We start from the raw sequence: 25,717 nt of genomic DNA, 5'->3' as shown, positions 1-25,717 counted from the left end.
TTAACAGAGTCTCCCAAGAATATGTTATTTTGGTTAAAGGTACCATCAGGAGACAGCTCAGCTCTTTATTTCATAAAGCAGTATATCCTAAGGATGGTCTTCACACTGATCCACTGTGATACAGCTTTTTAAAAGCCATTAAGTTTCTTTAAGAACATATCAGAGTATAATTAAGCAAACTGTTCACAGCTCTGAGCACCAGATTTTTCAATCCTTTTGCAAACTGGTTGTCCATGCAGAATCAAAAGGTCTCCTGTGCCGTAAGGGTACTGGGGAGATAGTCGAAGAGCAGCACCCCAGTCTGGAGAGCTATTTTGCATTGAAAATTACTATCTTTTGAACTCTAAAAGGATGCCCAATCAAGAAAAAAGAAATTTCCATTTTCATTATAAATGTTAAAAGTGATAAGAAGCAATCTTTATTCAAAATTATATATATAAAAAACCCCGATCCAGATACTTTGAATTCTAAATAGTCTTTCATGCTCAGAGTGTATTTCATGTCAAATGGACTTGTTTGCACAGTCTTGTAGAAACTGTATTACTATCAGGTTTTTCCACTTTACATTATTCTTCAATGCACAGCTCATTTGCATATACATTAAATTTTTAATAAAAAATGCCAGATATGACCACATCATTACTTGCAAGTGGTTCCTATCAAATTAAATGCAGAAATTCAGAGGTTTCACAGGCAAACAATTCTTAGTGCAATGTCATCTTACGTATTCTGGCACTAATAATCTGCTCTTCCTTATGCAAATTTTATTTTGAGGCTCATGGGTATTATTAATAAAGTTTCTTGAGCTACCTATAAAAGTTACTAAGCCTTGAGTCCTTTTCCCTCTGGAATAACGCTGTTTCAAAATACATTTAGAACCCATATTTTCCTTAGTGCTTTATAAAGCACACTACTAAGAAGGAGGTAGCATGTTATAAACTTGAAAACTGAAGAAACAGGAAGTCTAGCTTCATAAAAAGTAAGAGAGTATAACCTGCAGAAAAAACCAAACCAACCACCCAAAAAATCCCAGCCCTGGATTTAATCTTTGCTAGGATGGAAATTTCCAGAGTCTGAAGAGTCTTACCACGTTTTTGTAGAAAAAGTAAATCACCATCTTTGCCAGGCGAGCATAACACCAATGTCCGTGGACGAGAAGCAGTTTTTTGAGGTGCTTAAATCGGGATATTGCAAAGTCGCTAGCCATGACTGCCTTCGGTAAAAAAAAACAGAAGTTAATTTACAATATGTTTTTTCCCTATCAACATAATGAACATGGATGAGGAAATGATTTCCTACTATTGAATGTTGTAGAAAAAAATCCAAACCCAATAAACCAAAACCTTGAGAAAATAGTTGGAACTTTCCATCTCTGCAGAACTGTCTATCTTAGAAAAACGAGGAAGGGGGATACAGAAGAAGGAATCTGGGGCAGAAAACACTGAAAGACAATAAACAAAACCTGGAAATGTTATAGCAGAGAGGATTCAGACGCCAGATACCGACCTAACACTGGACAGGCATCTGCTAATTTTCCAGGCTTATGAGCAAACATACGCTTGTCCGTGCATTGTAATTGTTGGCTCAAAACACTCTCTTTTGGCTGAACCCATAATTACAAACTGCATATTAATTTATAACAGTAATGATGCCAAATTGCATTTTTAAGATGACACTCGAGTATAGGGCTCCTATGAAACTTCATAAGCAGCAAGAGACCATCTGACAAATGAGGAAAGGAAATAAACTGAAGGCATACCTGCATGCCTTCTTGGCCAGATATCCCAATTCCAATATCAGCTGCTTGAATCATACTTACATCATTTGCACCATCACCTAGAATGGGAAGATAAAAGGGACCAATAAAGATGCAAGAAAGGGTGCTTGGTACGAAATGCCTATATGAGAAGAAGAAAAACCCCTTAGCTATGCTGATAAACAAAGGCTATTCTGTACTGCCACACATCTTAGGTTTGAGTTACTTAGGGTAACTCATCATCGAGCAGCAAGCAATCATGACCTCTAGGCTCTGATCTTGATTGGAACATCTTTTCCAGAAGACCTGGATCCACCAGGGCTAACCCCAACATTGGGACCAGCTGGGTGGTGGTATGGACACCCCGACACGATCTAGATCTGCATTGTTTTGTATGTTTGTGCTTAGTGAACTCCTTGCACTCAGAAACACGCTTTACAGCACCCTACTTCACTAAATTCTCTAAATCATATGATAAATTTGATTGGTGCTGACAGTGTAACAAGCCAGTTTCAGAAGTTATTCTGCTTATTTCAACTTGCAGCAATGTGTTTTATACATAACCAAATTTCCATGGAAAGAACAGCCATGGTTGTTGCCTGCAATGTGAAGATTTTGAATGAGGTTAGCTGACAAAACACAACAAATGAAGGGGAAGGCTGAAACCCTGTATTTTGAACTCTAAGGCAAAGCAAGAAATTTGAAAATACATCAGACACTTCCTTTTCCATTTGGTCCAGAGAGGTGCATTTTTTAGTTTTAAGTCATAAAAATCAGTTCTGTAAGCATTTTAGTGGGAACACTTACCAAAAGTGAAGCATGAAACTTAAAGCATTTCACATTATTTGGATGTGAAAAGCAAAAGAGTCTGTGTTTAATACCACTCTTGGGATAACTCTGTTTTTATCAGTTTGGAAAATCTGACAGGAAAGAGCTTTATGAAAAGGCAAAACAGTGACTACTACTGACTGCTTTCCACACCCAAAGGAATGTGAACATACATTTGTACTGGTGAACATGAAAGGTACTGCTGGGAGATTCTGAATTTGGAGTGCCTTTATCTTGCTTAAATGGGGGACAGGATTGCTCAGTGAAAGCTGAAGAAAGACTTTTATGTGGCTTTTGATCGGGAAAGAGTATTTAATGCTGGTTTCCCACTGTATCTATCTGAGGCACAAAGAATAGCTCATACACTATATTCCATACACTTCCATAACTCATAAGGAAAAAGCTTCCCCCTTTCTCCCGAGATTCAGAATGGAGGTACCTATCGACAGGGTCATCACGTTAAGCTGCCTCCGGACGAGCTTGACCACCATGCTCTTCTGAAGAGGTGTGGAACGGCAACACAGCACTGAGTGGCAGTGCTTCGTCAGGGTCAGGAACTTCTCCTCCAGGCCCCCCTGGAAGATGACGCTCAGTGTCCGCCCATCAACCACCAGCCCAAACTCAGGGCTTGGGGCCTCAGAGGCTGCAAAAGATGCTGGGATAATGCCAAAAAATTTCCTCCGTGGTTTTTCTACCTCATAGTTCTTCCTCACCTCTTCCAAGGTTAAATTCAAGAGAGATTCACAGGTTTCCTGTGGGAAAACAGAAGTAGTTCTAGAAATAGTTATCTCCATCTCCCTTTACAGCACAGCACCTTGCAAAGTGTATATTTGTGTATTCACACCAGTGGGTTTAAGCCTATCAGGTAAACATTAGAGAAAACCGAGAAACTCACTGATTTGTCAGATTTGAGAGTCAAACCCTTCAGTGAAACACTGTGGATCCTATCAGCTAGTTAGCTGTAGTAAAGAATTACTTTAGAAGAAAATAATCTTCCCATCAGGAGGACATATTTGTATTTGGAATTAGAGTTGAGAAATTTTAAAAAACCTCCTTTTTTCTAAAAGGACGTTTTCAAAATCTAGTTCTGACGTGCAAGGTGTGAGATACTGCAGTGTTTGCTTCCCTCAGAAACAAAATGGTAGAGAAACAAGAGCTGCAGATTTTCAGAATTAATTGGTAGCTTTTTCAGTTTGGCCTTTTCTAGGTCACAAATCAGGTGTGTGTCACACGCACATTTCTGTTAGGGACAGAAATAAAGCTTCATATTGCCCAGCACTGTGTAACAAACACAAACTAAGTCTTTCCCTCTTTGCAGATCTGCCTCATTTTGGAATGATGTCCCCTTTTAGATGCAAACAACTGGAACTGAATTAGTATCAAACGCAAAAAGATTTAAGGTGAGCATTTTTACCTCTCCCATACAGATCTCCTAAATTGCCACACTACAATCAGAGAAAAGCCAGAATGATCTAAAAGTATTTATGCTACCTGTTAATACTAAAAGTCCTCCTTCTATGGCATGGCACTGAATACCTGAGGAGCTAATCACTCCCTTTTCTACCTTTTCTGTCAGCTTTATTGAGAGATGATTCAGTTCTAAAATGTTATTTTCACTTTATGTTGCATAATGTACATGTGTAGGATGTTTGCAAGATTTAAATTACACTTAAGTGGGAGGTTCTGGAATCAAATGTACCTCTGACATCTAATAAAAAGCTGCATCTAGCCTGCACACTTAAAACCTATAAAAGAAATATCAAAGCAGCAGCTTCTTTCCATGAACAAACCAAAAATTGCAGTGGAAATTCCTGCTTTGCCTTGGCTTTGCTTTTTAAATGAATGCCCCAAACAACCTCCTTGTGTTGCTGTTTACTGGAAGATACTATTCAGCATTCGAATAAGCTGCTGGGCTCAGGGGGTAAAGAGATTCCCTTCCCACTGAAGCCAGTTCAAGGGTTACTTCTGGCTAGATTAATGAGGTAAATGCTTTGTATGCATTATTTGTTTTTCCCTGCTGCTGCCATTGGGAGACCCTTTCAGAACCAATGTCCTCGGCTTCATTCTGCGAGGGAGGGAGCTAAATCTTATTGTAGAGCAACTCCAGTGCCCACTGAACCACCCGTATTCACACCAGAGCCCATATACACACAGCTTGCATCTGAGCCTGGATCAAGGGCTGTATAGGTTGTTATGGATAAATGCTCAAGCCTCTGATTCCAGGAGTCAGGGTGGTCCTGCCTGCAGCACTTCTCTGACAGAAACCATCTTCTAATTTCCATCCTAAATATATTCATTCTGCTTCCCGTTAAAGCAGATATGCGTATCAAATGAAATTACACATTGAAGCAAGGAATGCATTCCGTGCCAAATTCTGTATCATCTATGCGTGTTTCCCTATTTCCATGGCATTAAAAGAGACAGAGATTTGCATAGGATTTTATTCTTGTTTGGAGAGCTACTAACTGCAGACAAAAGCATTTAGAAAGTAGGCCATCTAACTGCTGTATACAATTGTCTATCACAAGAAAAACAGTCAGCATTTTAACTACAATTAATCCTCACAATAGCTTTATAGAGAGAAAGGCAAGCTTGTGTTATTAACCCCTCTTCTGTGGGGAAGAAAAGCCTGAGGTAACCAAGACCTTGTTGAGGCTCGTCTCTTGTAACTCCTGATACTGCTGAGTATGGGTCAGACGTGTAGGCTGCATAGAAAGGACAAAGCAACACAGCGGGAAAGGGCAGTGACTCCTGCCTAGAGCATCCCTGGGCATCCAGAGCTATAAGGGAAATAAGTCACTAGCAAGAAAATAGAGAAGGGCATCACAGCTGGCATTTTGGACCTTGCTTTCAGGTTTTAAAAATGCAACGGGTCTGGTTTAACTATAATGCCTGAACTTGCTCTCCCCTAAGTCCATCTTACAAAGCCATTTCTCCCACCAGGACACCTGGAGGGATGAAATGGTAGGCTGTGCACAGTGGTAGCCATTCTGCTTTCAGAAAGCAAGGTGTTGATTTCCTGGTACCCTACATTCACAAACCTGCTTCATGAACTGCAAAAGCCAAGGTTGTTTTTCCAATGTCTTGTACTCTCACCGTCCTCAATGGCATTTATCTTCTTCGAAGGTTAGGACTCATTTTCTCTCTTCTGTTCAGACAGTTTCAACAACAGCCATAGATTACACTACAGACTTCTCACTGTATTTCAGTGAGTCATGGGAGCTGACAGATGCCCCTTGAAGTGGTTGTCCTCATTTTGGAGCACGTTTGCTTTGCCTACTGCCTTGCTTATTGCCCATGCAAATTCAGGGAATATCTGTACACATCAACAACTATGTCAAGAAAGTGATTATTTTTTAACTGGCCCACAAGAACTATATTCAGGTTTCCAAGAAGGTGAAATGCTGTTTACACAAAAAATACTGGATTAAATTGTTCACTAATAAATTTCTGATTAAAACTAATCCTATTAGGGAACATGCAAGTAGAAAGTTCTAAACTGAATTGAAACTACACCTACATACCTTTTCCAGACTGAATTACACAGTACTTTCCAAATGTCTTCCCACAGGTAGCACAGAGGCTTAAAGTATCATTGTAACTGAAATTTCCATTGCAAGATCAAAAACCAGATATCAACATTATTAAGGACTCAAGCAGTCTATTTTTTAAAAAGAATATTTTAATTTGGAAAGATCATTGTATGTTAATTAAGTAAAACTCTAACTGTCTTGTGTTTCAATTCATGCTGTTACATGTGATCTAAAGGGTTTCTGGCCTAATGCTGCTATGTAGGTTTTAGGACGTCTGTTTTGTGTTGAATGCAGTCTAAAGCAAAACACTGTCAAGCTGCAAAGAGAGAGAAAGATAGTAAATTCTGTCTCTCTCTCTCTACTCACCTTACTTTCAGTGTTAATGGTGAAGACAGTGTCTCTTTGGTTTAAGAGTTTACAGGAATATGCAATGTTAACTGCTGTTTCCTGTTTGTCTCCTGTCAGCACCCAGATTTGTATCCCGGCTTCTCGAAGAGCTGCAATAGTGTCAGGCACTCCATCTTGCAGCCGATCCTCAATCCCTGTTGCTCCTGGGCAGACAGGAAAAGAAGTTAAGTAGTTTTCTTTCATTTCTTTCATTTCATGTCGCTATTTTCTTTTTTAAGAAGAGGTCTTTGACTTCCAGCCGTGATCCTGAACTGATTAAGAGCTGATCCAAGATCTTGTCCAGCAAACAAACACACAGGCACAAGATCTGCATTTGGATTAAGATCTGAATGTGTCAGCAATCAAGTTCTGGCATTTCATTTTACTCGTTGCTAGAACAATGCATTTCATTTCTTTTTAATAATCCAAAATGACAATGTACTGGCAGAGAAATTACACCACATGCATTTTTAAAGTACTGCACTAAGTCCCATCAAAGCAACCAGAAGAAGATGAACCTTGACTATTTAAATGAATGCTATCCCTATTATCCAGTCAAATGCTTCACCCATCAAAGGGAGAAGCACTGGAACAGTAAGTTTTCTTTTTGAAAATGCACAAACTTAGAAGCAGATGAAAGCACTCATCCTGATAACCAGTCACCATCTGTATGTTGCAACATTTCTCCACTTATCTCTTCCACTAGAGGTCAGTTTGAAGATGCAGCAACTCTGATACATTAAACATGGATATTGATTTAAGCTAAAAAAAAACATTTGTGAAATTAAGAATGAAAGCACACAAGATCCTTAAGATTTGGCAAAGGTTAACAGATTCTGACAAGATCAACATTACCTCTTATGTGGTTCTGCTTATGGCATTTACTGTTATTACTCTAATTTTTTAAGTCATTGCAAAGATTATGAGAAGCCATAACACTAATGGCTTGCAATCACAGAAATTCAGGATAATGAAGTACGGGCACAGATTGTATTCACAGAAAGGTGAGACTGAGATAGCTCCAAAAATCAAAGCCCTAAAGAGCAAAATGTTTGGAAACAAAATGAATTCCTCCATAATTTGACAGAATAGTGTTAGATATGGGGATGATGGATGATACCCAAGTGCCAATGAATGTAAGCTTTAACATGAAATATTTTTTTTACAGAGTGCAGAAAGCAAACATGACAATGCAACAGCAGCAGGAATTCACTAGCAAAAATACCTATGCTTTTAAGTTACAGGTTTTTATAATACAGTTTAGTTACCCGAATTCCCTTGGAATTTGTGCTCAAACCTGAAGTTAATTTATAGTATTTTAAAGGTTTATCTAAGGACACAGACCCATGATTGAATTATGGGAACTTCATCATGTACTGTGTTAGCTAAGCCACAGTATCAGCTGATGTACATGGTTTTTACTCCTGGCACATGTTTTCAGTACACTTTTTTCAAAGTTAATGCTGCTCAAAATGTTTAGACAGTCATTGGTCTGTATACCCTAGCCCTGAGATTTCCAAACCTCAGAGGAAGGCTTTTTGATATAAATTAGTATAAGGTGTTGTCTGTCTCATTGCCAAGAATATCACAGGAGAGCAAGTGAGATACTTCATACAATGACAATTCTTATTTTTAGCTACCCAGCAAGGTGAGTTTGGTCTCCAGATGCTGTGCTGTCTCCATTAACAACTCATCTCTGTTGTCAATTGCAGCTTCTGCCTCCCGACGAAAATTGGCCCATTTCTGAAAGTCATCTTCATTCAAGACCTGCATAACACAATTTAAAACAGAGCTCATTTAAAATTTAAATAAGAGAAGAATGCAAACATTCTGGATCACAAAGACTTAACTCCTATCCAGGCTGGTAAAGTACTGTGCCATCTTTAAAATAACACAAACTCTTCCAGGAGAAGACTGCAAGAACTAGTAGCAATGAGAAAAATAGACCTGCCTTCCTGTGCGCATACATGGCCTACAGCTGAGACTTTAAAAATGTGACCCAGAGAAACTCTTGAACACACAGCCCTTCATTAGGACTTGGAAGTGGAAAACACAGTTTCTGAAGGTTACTCTGTGTTTCTGCAGGTCTCGAATATGACCTATGTGTTGCACATAGACAACTTCTGTATTACAGTATCAGGCTAAGATGTACTAACCCAGTCCGAGGGCAAGATTTTTGAAAGCTGAATGCCAAGCAAAACAGAAATAGGCTGGCTCCTCTGTGGGCTTTTTATTTCTTGCTTGGAATCATTGTGGAAAAGGTCAGCTAGAGTTACCATAAGAGAAATAGAAATTAACGTTTTGAGACTGACCAAAAATCCATCATCTGCTCATACTGAGGAAAAAACAAAGACAGACTGCAGAACAACCAAAGAGAGGGACAAAAATATGGGTTGTGCCTGACTTGTTCTTATAACCATTACATATTTCTAATAAATCTATTGGCTTGTATGGAGCAAAACCATAAACAGTTAGGCTAATGCCCTCCTACCTTCTTAGCTATGCACAGAGTTCGTAGGCCATCACGGGCATAGTAGTCCAGATGCTTCTGTGTTTTTTCTTTTATTCTTTTCATTCTCTTCTCTGTGCTAATGTCATCTGTGAAATACAAGGAAAAAAATCCTTAGTTTAAGCACAGACCATTTCAGTACCTAATGGCCTAAGGTTAAAAAGGAGTGGGCATTAGTGAACACTTGATTCCAATATAACAGCAATTCCTTTAAAAGCCCAGAAACGCTGGCAGCGCATCAGCTGAAAGCCTGCTAAAGATGCTTGTTTCCCTTAAGACACCATGGCTTGGAATTTTTTGTTTGTTTGTTTGTTAATGTTATAGCACTCTTGCTGACAAGCTGAAATACGATGGTCAGGCCCTTATGACAGTATTATTGCAGTGTACACAATCCACATGGGTTAGCGCTGTCAGGGAATTTTAATTAGCCCATTCCATATTCTGAGCACTACTCAGGTTAAATAAATACCTCACTTCTGATCTGCAAAGATAACACTAGAGAAAGCTGCTTCTTTTTTTTTGTACTTCTAATGCCTAGATAGAATATTTCATGCAGAAAAGAGTACTGCAAACTCCTTGTGCTTCTTTATAGGAGACACAACAAAAATAGCTCATCGGCTAATTACCTTTGGCAGAGTCTTCCAGCAAGTCCATTATAACTGAGTCAGCTCCTTTTGTGTAGACAACAATCTCTTTGGTTAGAGGGTGTCTCACCACTACGGACATCCTTTTCCTTACTGAGTCAAATCCCAAAGTGTAGAGAATATCAAAAGTCAGGAGCGTGCCCTGTGGCAACCTTACGGTCACCTGCTCAGGAGTTCGGGACACTAAAGTAAAGCTGTATGCCTGGGCAGCATAGACAAGCGCTGCCTCATCTGGGCTCTCAGCCTCATAACAAAAGTCTGTTGGCAAAGAACTGTTAGTCACAGATTTGAAAACTTCATCCAAGGAAGCACTACCAATATCGGCGCTGTCCTTGCCCTGGAGTCCATCGTCTCTACGGCTGGCACAGCAGTCGTTGTCATTGTCACAGCAATCCAGTGCAGCAAGCTGCTCCTCTGTGTTTCTTGCACTTAAGCTAGCACCTAGGTCTGAGCTAGACTGAGATGATGAAAAAGACTGACTAAGGCTTGCTAATTTTAGCCTCTGAAATATCTGGTGAATCTTCTCCAGAGTGATTCCTGATGGTTTTATTGGCGGTGGTACCGTGACCTAGGATTATGAGAAAACCTATGATTAAAAAAGAAATAAACATGAACTACAAGATACTTTTCAAAGCCTCAATATATTTTTCTGTTTATAAATGAAGATAATGAGAAAATCAACCTTTTTCTTTTTTTCTTTTTTTTTTTTTTTTTTCCCTATTTAACTGTGGTGAGGAATTCAGTAGGGGAATCACAGGTGAGTTGGCATCCAAAGTTGATGGTGATTTGTATCTCTACCTCCGAAGCAGAGATGGAATCAAACCCTTTGTAGTTCTGTCAATAGCCTGAGAGATCAAGAAAACTCAGTATATTCAACATACTTCTTATAGCATATATAATAGAAAATCTAAAAGAAAAAGTGAAGTAGCCATAGCTATTCATCAAACATAAAAAGCCATGTTAGGAAGGCATATTCACAGGCAGGGAAACAGTAGATACTACAGAAAAGGTTAAAGAACTAAAGGAGAATTTCCAAACCATTTTTTCACCATTTCAGGTTTCACGGAACACTACAGTATGTTGTTAAATAGAAGCATAATCAGTTTTCCTCATATACTTGAAGTTAGATTACCCTTTGTCTTGGCTCAGTAGCTGTGGAGACCAGGACTGTATTGCAGATGGCAAGGGCAAGAAAAAAGTCAGTAAGGGATGTGGAAGTCTTCATATGTATAAAAGGAGAAAGGTTTTCAGTCTGGAGCGCAGCTTCTCTCACTCGCCTCAGCAGCCTGCTGTCAGGAGTCACATCCTTTTCCTGGAAGAGAAATTACTTAATGAAGATTTTTTCCCATTCACCCTTGTCCTTAAGGAAGAACTATCAACTAGAGAGCTGCTTCTAGCCTCTTACTGAATTTACATCTAGAGTTATGTAAGGCAAACACCTTTTGTACTTAACATCTAGGGAAAAAAGGATACATTTCTAAGAGCTGTATAACTAGATAGTTTGAATGAAATGCATCTTGGAATAGAAGACGATTTCAGAAATTTATTTCGAGATCTACTAGAAATCAAAAATAATCTATGCTGTGTCCCCCAACTTTGAAACTGCTGACTACTGAACTAAGGGCCATTCCAAATGGAAGTGGACTTGTGATCTCCCATTTCAGTTTAGGAGCTGATTGTTATTTCAACAGAGAATATACTGTGCTTATGGCTTGGCTATAACAGTATAACTTTTTTGTTTCCAGAGTCATTTTGCTTTGTGTCCAGAAGAAGCAGCTGTCTCAAACTGTTCTTTCTCAGTTTTTACAATGAATACATACATACTTCATTTGTTCCTGAAATGTTACTGTAATTTTACTACCACACTCTTTCTAATCAAACCTAAATTTGCAAGCCAAACTACTTAATGTCACTTAAGATTTAATTTGATATAGGGGTATGAGAGTATTACTTTTAATGGAAATTTCATTTTAGCAGAGCCATAGTTATCAAAAACTTCCAAATTTAAGAGAGACCTTCCTGTAAGCCAATGCTTTTGGATGCCTTCTTTAAGGAACTGCCAAAATGATTTATCTGCTTTCTAGCTTATCTCAGTTATTACCCTCTCATCCTTCAATCTGGCACAGTTTTCTTAAGTTCCATATATATGCAACAGAAGTCAGGCATTCACCTTCACGGCTATGTTGTGCTGAGCTCAATATGTTGCATAGTAACTCCTGCTTGCTAAAGTGAATAGTGGTTCTTAAATCATCCTAATAATTACAAATAAATCTGCTGTTTATTTTGCAGCACAGAGTGCAATTGAAATCCAAAGAGGAAACAAGGTTTTGCACTTTCTCTGCTGCAGGAAGCTGTGGTTCCTGTGGCTCAGTGTTTTCATGTTTCTTTTGTTTCACATATGGAGGAATGTTTTAAGTACAGATGCAGTCATTTCTCCAGCAAACTGATACATACTGAGCATAAGCCTGATTTTTGTGTTATCTTCTCTGGTCTATTAAAAGGAATCAGGGGCTGAAAAATTAAAGCTGTCATTCTTCCACAAAACTTCACTGCAGGAGACAATTGCTATGGGTAACTGTCTGTTGCCAATACTGTGCTTAGTCCGTTTAGCAGTCCCAAATAGCTTAACCGAACAATTCTAATGAAGAACACATATGTGCAGACACAATTGTCAAAACAGTTATGTTGGGAATTATATTAGACTTAAAACATGAAGGATCAGAAACTCACTGACTTGCCCAGCTATTCGTATAATGTCCTTGTGCATTTTCACAATTGGAATGAACCCGATGAACCACAAATTACTACACACAGATCTCAGCCTCTCCTACCTGTCACCATCCCGCCCAATCTCTTTTGCACCTATATCTTCAACATCAGCCTCTAGTTCATGCCAAAATGCCGTAGTGGATATTCCACTTTAGCAGAAACTTTCTGAACTCAAAATTTTCCTCTGGAAAAAACAGAAACCTGTCAGGTCAACTGTGGCCTCAGGTTTTAGAAACAGCGATATAAAAAAACCCTATTTATTGAAAAGGTTCTCTCACTTTCTTTTTCGTGGTGAAAATAGGGTGACCTGAACTTCCAGCCTTATGGAACTTCAGGAGATAAAAATATTCAGAAAAACAAGTCTGTTCATTGACCAGCCTGAACTTATATAAAAACAAACAAACAAACAAGTAAATTAAACAACACTCATGATGATGATCAGTTAAATTTACCAACTTTTCAATGTTAGCAATTTTTAGTGAAAAGCCAATGTTATAAAATGGCTGGTGCCATTCAGTTTCTGAAATATCCTTATCAATTTTATAACATCTCATCTAATTTATGACACTAAAACCTTGCGACAATAGAACAATTGAAATCTTCATGAACTGTTTTTAATAGCAAGACACTTTATTAGAATTATTAAATCTAGAAGGAAATGGACTGTCATGATCTTAAATCATAAGAATAGCTAAAAAGCAGACAGAGTAAATATTAATTCCTTATCTTCTTCCTTTGTTCAAAGATGTATTTTTTAAAGAAACTTTGACTACTGAAGTACATTCAGGCCCATGATACTTTCTGTGTAACTGGAGTACTCAAGATGCTCCAGATTTGTATTAAATTACAAATGTATCAGAAAAAGGTGATAAAAGTTCCAAAGCGCAGGAACCACAGAGGCACAGAAAATTTTATTATCCCCATTTCATTAATAGGGAATTGGCTTGCCTGATAAAGAAAGATACTACTATGCATCATTTGAAGGACATCAATACATATTACACCCTCTGGGCAATTACTACTTATTCATATTTGTCATAGAGGTTAAATGATATATCCAGATAGAGTGACACCTATTAGCAGCTAAGGCTGGTTATTTCCATGACAGAAGCTTAATCTTCCTCTGCAAAAATCTTTGATACTAGTTCCTCAGGTATTGCCCTTACAGTGGGGAAAAAAAAAAAAAAATAACATGGCAGTGTATTTATAGAAGATGTCTGGCAGTAAAAACCATAATCGGTGAAATATGCTGGCAAGAAATTAATTTATCACATTTAAGAAGTCTTATGAGGACCATAAGAGGTCCTCAAAAGTCACGATCTATGGGTTCTCAAAAACCAGTTGAGGGGTTCTCAACATCCCATGAGGACAGGGCTGGCAAATGCTTAGGATAACAACTGACAAACACCTCATATTCCAAGAGCAGAAGTACTGACTGTTATCTGCTACATGACAGAGGAACTAAATGAGGCAAATAATATTTTATAATAAATTTACATCCTCCCCAAAAAGTCAGTAAATCTAAAACCTTGCCAAGAAGTTTTGAGAATTTTGAAGGGTTTTCCAGGCATTTAATTTTAATTGGAGTTCTAATTTTGAAAACGTTTGACATTGTCCTAGAGTCCATAGAAGCCTTGTCTGAAATGTCTGTTAAGAAGACTTTCAAGAAGAAAAGAACAATCTGATTTTAATTGGGTTGCCTTAGATTTCAATACATTTCAGGTCTAAAATTCATCAGAATCCAAGACTTTCCTAGAATTGCAATGAAGACAATGTGTCCTTCCAAGTCAGTACACACCAGGTGAGGCAGAGGTCACCTAGGTACTGAAGGAGGACAAGGCTTTTCAGAATCTTGCAGATTTCGACATCTTGCAGGGTTTAAGACCTTATCCTGAAAAGTCCTTTTAGTTTAATTTCTATTATCTTTGTGCTGCTTTCTCTCTTTTGCCTTGAAAAATGCAATATTTATCTTTTGACACACTAACAGACTCCCAGAACTGCTCTGGAGAGTGAATCTTGGGCATTTTGCAGGCACAGCGCAGGCGTGACTATACTTTGTTTAACAGAGATATGTTGCAGTGCTAGATGCAGAAGTTTGTGGCTTTTTGAGTTATGTCTGAACTCAGATTTCAAAGCCATATTCTCTTCCTGAACATCATCTCCCAGGAGGACCTGTGCCTCCTGTTTCTGCAAAGCCAGGCTCCAGACACGTCCGTAGGTCCTCTTGCACAATCCCAGCCCAGAATCCCCACTTCATTTTGGTGAACCAGAACAGCACAAAAAGCTCATTCCTCTTTCTGCAAAGTACCTCTTTCCTACTGTTATGAACCACAGCCTCAGTCCTTGGACCCTAAACACATGTTTCCTCCTCCTGTCAAGCAACCATCACAAAATCTCACCTGTATGTCCCCACTCTTCTGCTTCAGTCTTTGATACAGGGACCCAGATTCCCAAACTCTCACCTAGCTCCCTGCAACTGCAGCCTGCACACTCCAAGCAAGGACCCCAATGCTTTGCCTCCTTCCTTCAGCTCCTCTAGGAGTTGGATTGCTCCTGTCCCCACCTGTTCGCTTCCCATCACAAAACGCCACAGAAAGAACTTACAAGCATGAGCTCGATCTGTTTGTACTCACAATGGGACTGCTGAATGCCACTTGAGACTGGTTGCTGTCACGACGACCCAGCGACCTGTTCCTTGTATGACCCTGAAAATGAGCCCTAGCACTCTGGCACCTCCTTAGAGGTCTTGTGGTCCTCTGCTTAAAAGTGCCTGGTGTCTCAATATTAATTGGAGGAAGAGTGAGGTGCTGAAGTTTTGCAAAGTCCTCATTATCTAAATCCAACTCTTTGTGGGTTTCCAGGCGCTTGGCTGTAAAAAAGAGAAAACGAAACCTTACTTCTTACTCTGGGTTGTTTTTTTTTTTTTTGGATTGCCTGGGAGGAATTCCTTGGCTGGTCAAACCAAACCAAACCAAACCAAACCAAACCAAACCCAACCCAACCCAACCCAACCCAACCCAACCCAACCCAACCCAGCACAACCCAACCCAACCCAACCCAGCCCAACCCAACCCAACCCAACCCAACCCAGAACATCTCAGGAACCAACACCATAAAACTTCACTATCCACTTCATTTTCTGGCAGCTCCCACTTTCCAATGATTGTTATTACAAGTGAACAAAAATACATTTACAAACCAATCAGTCATGGTTTGTATGGACTTCTGCTGGTGCTTGGTCTCTTTAGTTGCATTTTGCAGTTGACTGGAAGACGAGAGTGAAATATGGTAATTCACAGATTTGCTAATGGTTTCAGTCACAGAGCACAAACATCTTTCTGGCAGCTGCTTGCCAGCTTAATAAAATCCTTTGTGCAATGTAGAGAGAAAGCGACCAAGAGTGGGCCTGTGTCAAACCCCTAGATTCAGAGCACTGAACACCAAGAGACTTTAGATAAGGACTGCAACTAGGGTCAACGCAAGAAAATGTGCAGCTGTAGCTTTCATATCACACAGAAGACTATGGTAATTACTTTTGGACCCACTGATTTTAATTACTAACTAATCTCAATTTGTGAGCTTATAAAAGGTTGGCTGGCATTCATTTAGAAATCAAAGAGAAAATGTTCTCTCTGCATGCTCAAGTGGGTATTGAATGCAAGGCAGAGCCTGAGATGCCTGCAGAGGAAACTGGAAAACTTTTCCCATCTGACTTCTGAATCATTTAAAACACCTTCACTTTTGTGACTCTCTAACAGGAGTCCCTCACAAAATGAAGACAAATTCACAAAGTTCTACATTCAGTCAGAGGGCTCATTAGGATTAAATATGAATATTTAAATTAATAACATTTAGTTGCTTAGAGAGAAAAGCTAATATAGAAGTCTCTCACCATTTTCCTGATGTGAAAATTCAATTCCATCAACAGTACAGCGTCGGAATACCATTTTGTTTTCTGTTAGCGTCCCAGTTTTGTCTGAGAAGATATACTGGATTTGTCCAAGATCTTCAGGAATATTTAGGGCACGGCACTGTATGGGCAAATCTGTTTCTTCGTCATACAGGTCAATGTCATTGTGAATTAAGAAAACTTGGCCCAACTTGACTAACTCGATGGACACGTAAAGAGAAATGGGGATTAAAACCTGAAAGAATTTAAATTGAGGGATGAGATAAGTTTTACTGCTTTCTGTCAGCAATGTCCTGGCTCAAGTATACCAACATTTCTGAAAGAAACAGCTCTTCCTAGAGACTGTTGGACTCAGTAATACTAATAATTCAGAGGAGAAAAAAAAAATCCTGCACAGAACAGCAATGGATAAACAGGGACAATAAGTGGCAAATTTAACAGAAAATTCCTATAATACCAAATGCAAAGATGGGTCCTTTAGAAGACGCTCTTACAAAGCGCATTGTCTGGACTGAGAAGCATGCTTGCCCTTACCCTCCTGAAACTCTGAAAGGGATGCAATAGCACAGACTAACACTTAATGTAAAAAAGTTCAACAAGCAATTCCTTTGCACACAACACTTCCCACTCAGTAGCTTCCCTGCCCTGAATAACGAATTCTGAAGATGCACAAATATTCTGTTTCAGTAATGAAGAATAATCCCCCAAGAAACCTCTGAGCAGCTCTGAAAGTCATTGTCACATTTCATTCATATTAAAGAAATTCTGTCCACTTAAATCTCAGCAATTACCTCAAGAAATCTGGAAAGTAAATGTGATTTTTTTCCACCTGTCCCATAAAATGTTCTCTCCCAATTAGGCTTAATCAGACTCAGATATGCAAGCATCCTACTTCTAATTTAGTTTCTTTCTTAAACCAGCTGAACTAAATCTAATTATTATTCCCTGTTTGGAAAAAATTACAATTTCCGTTTCACCGTTTTCCTGAGATATTAAGTGGTGTTCTATTTTGGAATTCTGGACATAAGCAGAAAAAAAAAAGAGGAAAAAAAAAAAGGAAAAGCTGACATTTGGATGTAAACATCCTCTCTATTGCGTATGCTAAAGATTCTGGAGTTATTTAAAGATATAATATGCATCCTTCCTATCTATATTCTTGTGGGTTTCAACTGTGAGAAAGAAAAATCTGCAGTTAGAAAGGAATAAAAAAGAATATATTCTTTTACACATGCATGATTTGAAACGTCTAACAATATTTTCAAATAGGATTAAAGAGGTGCTGCGCAACCATTAGTCGATATTAATTTTTCATTAGTGATTACAGTCAGTATTGAAGTTTCTTCCTTGAAGAAGGCTTTTGTCTTTTACCTGCAACAGGATTATCATTGTCAAGAACATGTAGAAACCGGCAAGAAATGGAGACAAAAAATTGCCATTCTCATCCGGGACATCATAAGGTGGATGCTCTGAGAAGCTTCTAGTCCAAATGCCATGACCTGCAGGAATGATATCCAATATTGAAATATGCTGAGAAGTAAGGTGATTAACAAAGCTTCTAAAATTTGCAGATACGGGCTGCTATGATAATTAAAAAAAAAAGAACATTTCTAAAGCAATAGACCCCAAGCAATGCTGCAAACTTATTGGAGAATGCAAAGTACATGAAGAGCTTTATAGTACATGCATACAATTGATATGCTAGTAAGAAAGGAGTGGTCATGGATATTTTTTTTCTCTCCTTCAGCACGTGTTCCCCAGGGCTCCTGGCTCTGCACAGACCTTTCCTCATTCTACAGCTTGCTGCTGAAGGACTCCATCTCTACCACTTTAAAAATTCTCAGCACTGGATACTCCCATTCCTCTTTCTAACAGAAAGAAATCTTGTAACCTCTATGGAGACAAACTGAAATCTTCCTTATCCTTCCTGACCGTTCAAGATTTCAGTTTGTCTTTTTTAGAGCTTACAACTCCCCTATAATTCAGTCTGGGCAGCTTGTTTTTACATTCCTTTCAATTGAGTTGTACCCCAAAGCTGCTTCTTCCTGTGTCTTAAATGTCAGTAGACATCTTTGCACTACTAAAACAGAGCCTTCATTTCTGAACTTAACAGTATCCCATCATGATTATTTTACCACCTTTCACATTGCCCTTACTGAAATAAACTTTGCTGAAGGATGTTACTAAATTTATAGCATCAGAAACTTCACACAGAGCTAGGACAAACAACTCGGTGTCCCTCATTGCACCATTGCTCCAGGTGCCAGAAACCTCTATCAGATCACTTCCCATATCCAGCTCTGATAAAACTTATATTAACATCAGCTAAGCAAGCAGTTGCTTTGCAGCATCTGCCTACTGAAATGCTGCCAAAGAAATGCAAATTATCCTCACTGCTAGAGACCACAACTGGTCAGAGCAAGGACAACTATGCTCTATAAGCCACTTCTTACCCTATTTTTCCACTGTGTGCAAGAAAAGTCCTTAAAACTGATCCATCAGTGATATTTCTTCCTAGAACCCTACATTTAGACAAGGCCGCAAAGCAAGAACTCATGGTAGATCTACAAGATATATTGAATTGACGAAATGGACTTGTTAACGTTTACGTTTCACTTGCCATTCAGACACTTCATGTTTGGGGTTTTTGTTTGTGTTGGTTTTTAAAATCTGATCAGATAAATTGTTTATTAAACGCTGAGACCACTTTAAAACTTACTTTTAAGGATGTTTCTCAAGGGTGCTTACACACTAAACAATGACTAATCTCTACATCTACATGACAGCAGCCAAGGAACAACAAACGTAAAGTGTCTCTCTGCCTCTCAAGGGAGCCCATGTTATCTTTCAAGCAGTGACCCATTCAGAAGTCAGTGGGCTTAAACTTTGGCCCTTTCCTCAGGATTATTCCTCCCCATGGCAAGGGGGTGGGAACTAGATGATCTTAAGGTCCTTTCCAACCCTAACTATTCTATGATTCTGTTCTGTGATTCTTTGATTATGAGATCCCATTAATCCTGATGTGCCTGGGCCAGACTGCAATCAGGGCTGGAAGTCAAGCAGGTGCTTATATGCAGTGGTGATGATGCTTTTGAAATTAGCAATCTAGTAAACTCTAGTCAGCTAACCCCAGTTACTACATTCAAGACTGCTCACTTGCAGGGACCCCAACGAAATGCAGCCTGCTCCTACTTAAACTATTAATTCACCTTACAGCCATTTGTAAAGGGGTTCTTAAGAAGGAAGGTAGCTGTCAAGACTGTAAACTGGGTGAATTAGCCATGTGCAGCTCACGGGTTGTAAACTGGGTAGCTCTGGCAAACATCACTCCTGAACATATTAGAAGATGTTACTGAAATGAAGGTAAAGCTACATCATTTTACCTTTGTTGCTATACACAAGGAACAAACATCCACTCAGGAGACAAATCTTACTTGGCAAGTACCAATTTCTGCAATGTATTAACCCAATGACTTTCACTTGCTAGCTTTACACACACTATGCCACAGTGAAGATGGGTCTTAACTGAAATAGTTGTAGCCATGGATGAATTTTCTCCCATCTGAATTGCTCAGATTTTCCATTTTAACTTGTCTATTGGAAAGACCAAGCAGTCTAAAGAGCATTCAGCTCCGGATCTGGTCTCACTCATGTCTATAAGATCAATTTTAACCACCATTTAAAAAAAAAAGCAATGAAACAGAGGTTTATTTTTGTCAGTGGTTCATACCTACAGCTCCAACAAGACACATCACAAACAGGAGTCCCACACATAAGAAAATATCCATATTCATCTGTCGCTCTATCTTGCTGCGCTTGTAACGAGGACCGCTGTTATTTAGCATGGCCTTAGTTTCATGACCTTCAAAACACAAATGAATATCATCACATTCATGTAATATTTTGTAGGGTTTAGTGCATTGTTTGTACCTTGGGTTTTTTGTTGTTGATTTTTTCTGTTTTAAGTATTTCTCTCATAAAAATGAGAGCAGGATATTCATGACAAATATTCATTTGACTCTACTTTCATTCAGTAATTTCACTGCGCATCTTCATATTTAACTGAGTAGCAGAATATATATTAGAGACTAAATCTAGAAGTTTACAAAAGACCTCCATTACATTACAGATTTCAGCTGTCATACACATTTTATTTTCCCAAAGACAGCAAATTCAGTAGGATCACAAGGTTTATATAAATATTCAAAAATCAAACCTCCTTGAGAATGAAGGGAAAAAGAACAATAATAATATATTTTTGTATTTCATAAACAACTTGATTAGGTGCTAAACTGAGTCCTGAAATCTGCATTTGAACATTTTTCAGCAGCTATTTATAAGCCACTAAACCCATTACATTCATTAACTTAAATAAAATCCAACATGCCAGGTCCAGCAGTGACATACTGAAGTTACACAGTTTTTCCGCTATGTAGTTGTAATGTGCTAACAAAGCAGTAGGACAAGAAACACCCACCCCTAGAGCCCCACCCCAATCCTTAAAACTTACTGAATTAGAATGAGCTGATATATTTGTAACAGAAAAGGGAGTGCTATGAGAAGCCAAGAAGCAGAAATTGCTTTTATCTAAATATTACCTAAACAGTGGCTCCTCAATTGGGATGTTTGGTTACCATCTGTTGCTATATTAAGTGCCATCTTTAATATTTATTTCTGTAGTCCTTTTTCTTGAAAATACAGACCCTGTAGACTTGTATTTAGTTTTCATTTGTATGTGCATGATGTGTGTGAGAGGGACTATTTTCTAAGCTACCTACTCTCTTTCTCTAGGGAAGTGGTTGGAACCAGAAGCTGGAAGTGCGATTCAATCATTCCTGCTGGATTCATTCCAGGTTTACATCAAAGGTTATTAATTGAGGCAGAGAGCAAGAGAGAAAATTACTCTCCAGCCTTATGTTCAGGACATTCACCCAAGAGCTGGGACTCTTGGCTTCCTGTTCCAATGCATATGTAATTATTTACAAAGCCTGGAGCTATGTCAGTGGGACCAGCTTATACTACCAGTGCTCCTTCCTTTCCAACTCATGTCTATGTACATACCCACTCATTCCACACAGTCAGGTATTCATGGTAGAATGTGTGAAGCAGGAGATGTATGTTCACTCCCATACAGGCAGAACTGACAGCAAAACCCAAGTCTTCCCTCCAGTGAACAAATGCTCTAACCACCAAGCTACACAGAAGAGGAGGGTACTGCTGCATGCACTTCTGTTCCTCCAGCAGCTGTATGATTCTTGTTCCTCACTTTTCTTTTATGTCATGCTTAATAGAATGTTTTGTATTGAAAACACAATCCCTCCTAGAAAACCCTCAAGGAAATGCAGATGGATTCATTTCAGGAAGATAATAGGAAGAGATTCCTTTCCAAATATCAGCTCTATCATTCCTTTCCATTTCAGCTGACCAACAGGAAAATAACATCTCTGTAATACAGATATCACCTTGCAAGAAACAATATCAGAAATAAGAGGAATAAGCTACTCTGTTCTCCACTAATCCTCACAGTTCTATATGCTGCGCAACACAGCATCTCACCTACCCCCGCACTAGTACCTTGTCTCTCTATTGCTGGATGCTGATGGGCTTTTCTAAAACTTCATTCTTGTACTTTATTATCCAAAAAGCATATAGATCTTGCTGCAGTCTCTATCACAATGGGAAAACTACATTGGTTGCCACTCAGTAATGAAGTTTTTGTACATTAGTGCTATTACCTTGTGAAGAACCATGGGTAGCCATGAAAAGTATAACCATATTTGGGTCAGATGAGAACTGCACAAGCTAAACAATCACATTAAGTGATGGTTGTGCTTTTCCATTAGAAAGAAAGTTTGAGGAGTAATAGAGTTATAAAAACTGAGAATGAGCCATCTTATTATGTAGCTGATTTTCATTGTTCAGAAAAGGTCACAGACCATGATTAAAATCCAGAGTATAAGCAAAAAACCCTAGAAATTAGGCTGGTACTGGCTCAAGTGAGTCTATTTTTAGAAGAAAAAGAATAAACTTTTATCCTGACATTAGGAATAAGATGTCAGTTGGAAACTGAACACTTACTCAGATCAAAGACACCCTTACCTTGAGAATGACTTTAAAACTCCAACCTTTGCTACTAGCATTTTAAGCAACATTAACAGAGATCCACATTAGGATCTGTGCTGCTAGTCAAAGGAGTGTACTGGGAAAGGTTGACTAAAGAGAAATAAAATAGAAATTCAGTCAGGAGAAGGGAAGACAAGTTACTCCAACTGTGTAGGGAATGATCCCTACAGAGATTTTTATATAGTAGTTACAGCAAAAAAAATGAGTGATGAATTTGGCTCTGGCTTTCCTCCTCTATCTGGTAGGCACCATCCCTATATGTGGTGTCCAAAGAGACAGGCAATGAAAGATTCACAAAGTGAAGGCTGCTTTAGAAACATATGGGAGCTCTGGACATTCAGAGTCCATGTCTGCAATAGTGAAGAAAAATGGGCAGTTGTCAGGTAAAATAATCTGGATTGTGGAGATCAGTCTCAGATAAGTGACTCTTGCAGAGATGGTGATTTTTCTCTTAGTTGCCTTAGCCTTGAACTCTTTGCTGCTGATTAGACACAAAACAGGTGACATGACTACTGGGAAGATAAAGATAACCAATAATGGGATAAATTGTTGTGTGTAAACTGACTTTTATTTAATCTACAAGTAAAGAGCATAGCTGATACACTCTATCTGAAGCAGAAGAGGGAACAGCTGGCAAAGTCAATGATAAATCATGCTCACTGAGTAAAAGCAGTGGTAACACTGCAAAGGTAAAAGACACTGAGAAAAAGATGGACCGACCCTCTGCTGAACATGGCACTGCTGCACTTGATCTGGGTACTGATGCTGTCTTGCTTAGTTCACACATCTGCTGAGTGAGATTCATGGTTGCATACACACACTAAATCTATGTCAGCACAAACCTGTGCTGCTGCTGCATCCTCTGTTACCTGCAGCTGCTGCTCTCACTGCCGCCTGTGCGCTGGCACTGGCACGCTTGGCTTTGCGATGATCTTTTATTTTCCTGCGTAGATCTTCAGCTGCACCACTGTCTACCCTGAGGAGCCAGTGAGACCTCCCTTAGGGCAGCCGTGTAGGTTTTATGCCAGATGGAATTAGTATTCTAATCAGAGCTGCAGAGCTGAGAGTTAAACTCACCTTAGCAATTCACTTGTCGGGGTATTTTTGCAAGGTATTGCACAAAGAGCAAAATATCTGACATACACAAGGATGCTGTCACTTGCTATAGACTCAGCTCAGGACTTGCTGACTTTGGAGATGGATGGTAATATCTTTACTTCAAGAAGTTGCATAATTTTCCCATGCACAACTAGTTCTTAAAGTGCCAAACTGTTGTGCAATATTAGACTACACTTATTTACTTAAAGATATTTACAGGGAAATTCTATGTTTAACTAAATAGACAGTACATCTTACCTGCATATATAACAATTCCTACTGCAGCCTCAGTATTTCTGATTGTACATCCACGAAGCAAGAGACTTTCAATGTTAAAACCAACCCGTTCATGATTTGGTTGTTCCCTAGAAGAAATAAAGGAGAACAAAATGATGCTTTTTTCTGTTCTAATACTGAATTAAACAAAATTTTTGTGTGCATGTCTGTTTTAAGTTGAAACCAAGGAACTGTGAAGGTCCTATTTTGTTTGTATATCACTCAGCTTCAGTAAGGACCCCAATACTGTTCACATGGTGTGCATGTCATGATGTCAATAGGAATCAAGTTCGGCTTTCAACTGGTACTTTATCTGGCAGATTGAGCACCTCATAAAGGAAGCCAAGATACATGAAGCTCTGTCATTCAAATTAAGTTCTTTTAGAAAGCTAAACAGGGTTTGCCTGCTGTTGGAGGTTCAAACAAATACATTGCACCCTGCAAGAGCCTCTGACTCTCTGTCAGCCACCAAAGGGCTTCTCCTCTTTGCGAGCTTCACTTGAGCAGTCTCTAGGCTGAGGCTCTTTTCCTCACTTTCACACTGGATGGAAGACTTTTTGTCCTGGCTGTAGATGTCCCATCACACACCAGATCCTCCTGACAGCAGGATAGACAGATGAAAACTTAATGGGAATTATAAGGAGAGTGCTGCATCAGGCAGGTAATCTCTTACTTGCTTATGCAAACAAAAGCATAAACCTACTTTTGCTCACAGTTTTTATTATATACTCTGATAGGCTCCTTAGAGATTTTTCACTTCAGTCACTTTATCTGGTTTTGTCATGTAAATATCAACATCAGAATTTATATTTTTTTCTAAAATACGTATCTTTTGCTACTTTCTATTTCATATTTGGCACTGCATATACCAGTAAACTACAGTGTCACCTATAGGGAGAGCAAGGCTGGATGCTACCTCAGGGCTATGTACAGCCCTATGTCTATGTGCAGCTGCACATGATTACATATCAAACTAGAGATGTGAAACAGATTAGGTGCCAACAACCTACAGCTTGTGGAATTGCAACCCCCCCCTCCCAAAACCCAATAATGCCCAAAAACTGTTTTTCAAGGAATGTAGATTCAGCCTTGGTGAACTTATTTAGTAGAAGTTTTTCTTGCATCCCCCTGAGCAGTATGTGCTATGGCCAAACATGTCAGATGGATGTCACCAAGTTCTTTCTTATAATTTTTAGCAGAGAGAGCACTGCTGCTATTTTGTTGCAAGCCAGTAAAGCCTCAATATTTTATTAAGGGTTCTTGGAGAAAAATGCAACCTACTCCAAGTAATTTGTGTTTACAAAATAGCTCAAATAACAGCAGACCAAAGACAAGCTCCACTAACTGTTAGTAAGTAATTTTTGCTGGCAAATTCTTCCATTTACCCCTGAAGCAGGGAGAGAAAGGCAGCTAATTCCATATTCCACCAAACAGACGAGATAATAGGCATTTACAAGAGATTTCTGTTACAGACTTTCAATAGAGATTTTAAGATCTTGAAACCAGTCCTGGGGCCTAAGGGTATGTATTTGTGTGTGTTTTCTTGTGACATATTACCTACATTTCTATAATCTCAGTGTTCCTGTGCCATATTACAGCAGGATAATTGGAAGGATTGCTTCAATTTAGGTTATACCCAGTGGTCCTCAAAGCCAGGAACCACAGCCAGCGATCAATACAAATCTGACCTCTTTTTCCCTTGTAAGATATCACAGTAGAGGGGAAATGGCATTTCTATTAGAGGCATCTTACTTGCAGGGCATAAATTCTCTTGACCAGAATAAGTACAATCAGTGCTAATAGGTGATAACCCCCTGGTTTACTCATGTCAGAGGATCTGTCCATTTGCAGCTACACCAAGGCATCACTTATTGCATTCTTCTAGAG

At 39.0% G+C, this 25,717-nt stretch overlaps 1 protein-coding gene across 3 annotated transcripts in view; it reads right to left on the bottom strand.

The window, feature by feature from the left end:
• Positions 1-25,717, bottom strand: part of ATP10B (ATPase phospholipid transporting 10B (putative)) — a 55,229-nt gene that overhangs the window by 8,243 nt on the left and 21,269 nt on the right. For all 3 annotated transcript variants that reach the window (XM_062605353.1, XM_062605356.1, XM_062605354.1), the window contains exons 5-17: positions 23,813-23,919; positions 20,064-20,195; positions 17,705-17,832; positions 16,319-16,571; positions 15,060-15,295; positions 10,790-10,969; positions 9,640-10,225; positions 8,996-9,102; positions 8,145-8,271; positions 6,484-6,668; positions 3,024-3,336; positions 1,760-1,836; positions 1,088-1,213 (exon numbers count right to left, since the gene is read on the bottom strand). In XM_062605353.1, the coding sequence (XP_062461337.1) occupies positions 1,088-1,213; positions 1,760-1,836; positions 3,024-3,336; positions 6,484-6,668; positions 8,145-8,271; positions 8,996-9,102; positions 9,640-10,225; positions 10,790-10,969; positions 15,060-15,295; positions 16,319-16,571; positions 17,705-17,832; positions 20,064-20,195; positions 23,813-23,919 (2,557 nt within the window). The remainder of the gene's footprint in view (positions 1-1,087; positions 1,214-1,759; positions 1,837-3,023; positions 3,337-6,483; positions 6,669-8,144; positions 8,272-8,995; positions 9,103-9,639; positions 10,226-10,789; positions 10,970-15,059; positions 15,296-16,318; positions 16,572-17,704; positions 17,833-20,063; positions 20,196-23,812; positions 23,920-25,717) is intronic.

The sequence above is a fragment of the Pezoporus occidentalis genome, unplaced genomic scaffold, assembly GCF_034315485.1.
Source record: "Pezoporus occidentalis ecotype Australia unplaced genomic scaffold, CSIRO_AGI_Poc_V1 ctg91, whole genome shotgun sequence".
NCBI classification, from domain to species: domain Eukaryota; kingdom Metazoa; phylum Chordata; class Aves; order Psittaciformes; family Psittacidae; genus Pezoporus; species Pezoporus occidentalis.
Note: the sequence above shows the minus strand (reverse complement) of the source record. Positions and strands in the feature narration are given on the sequence as shown.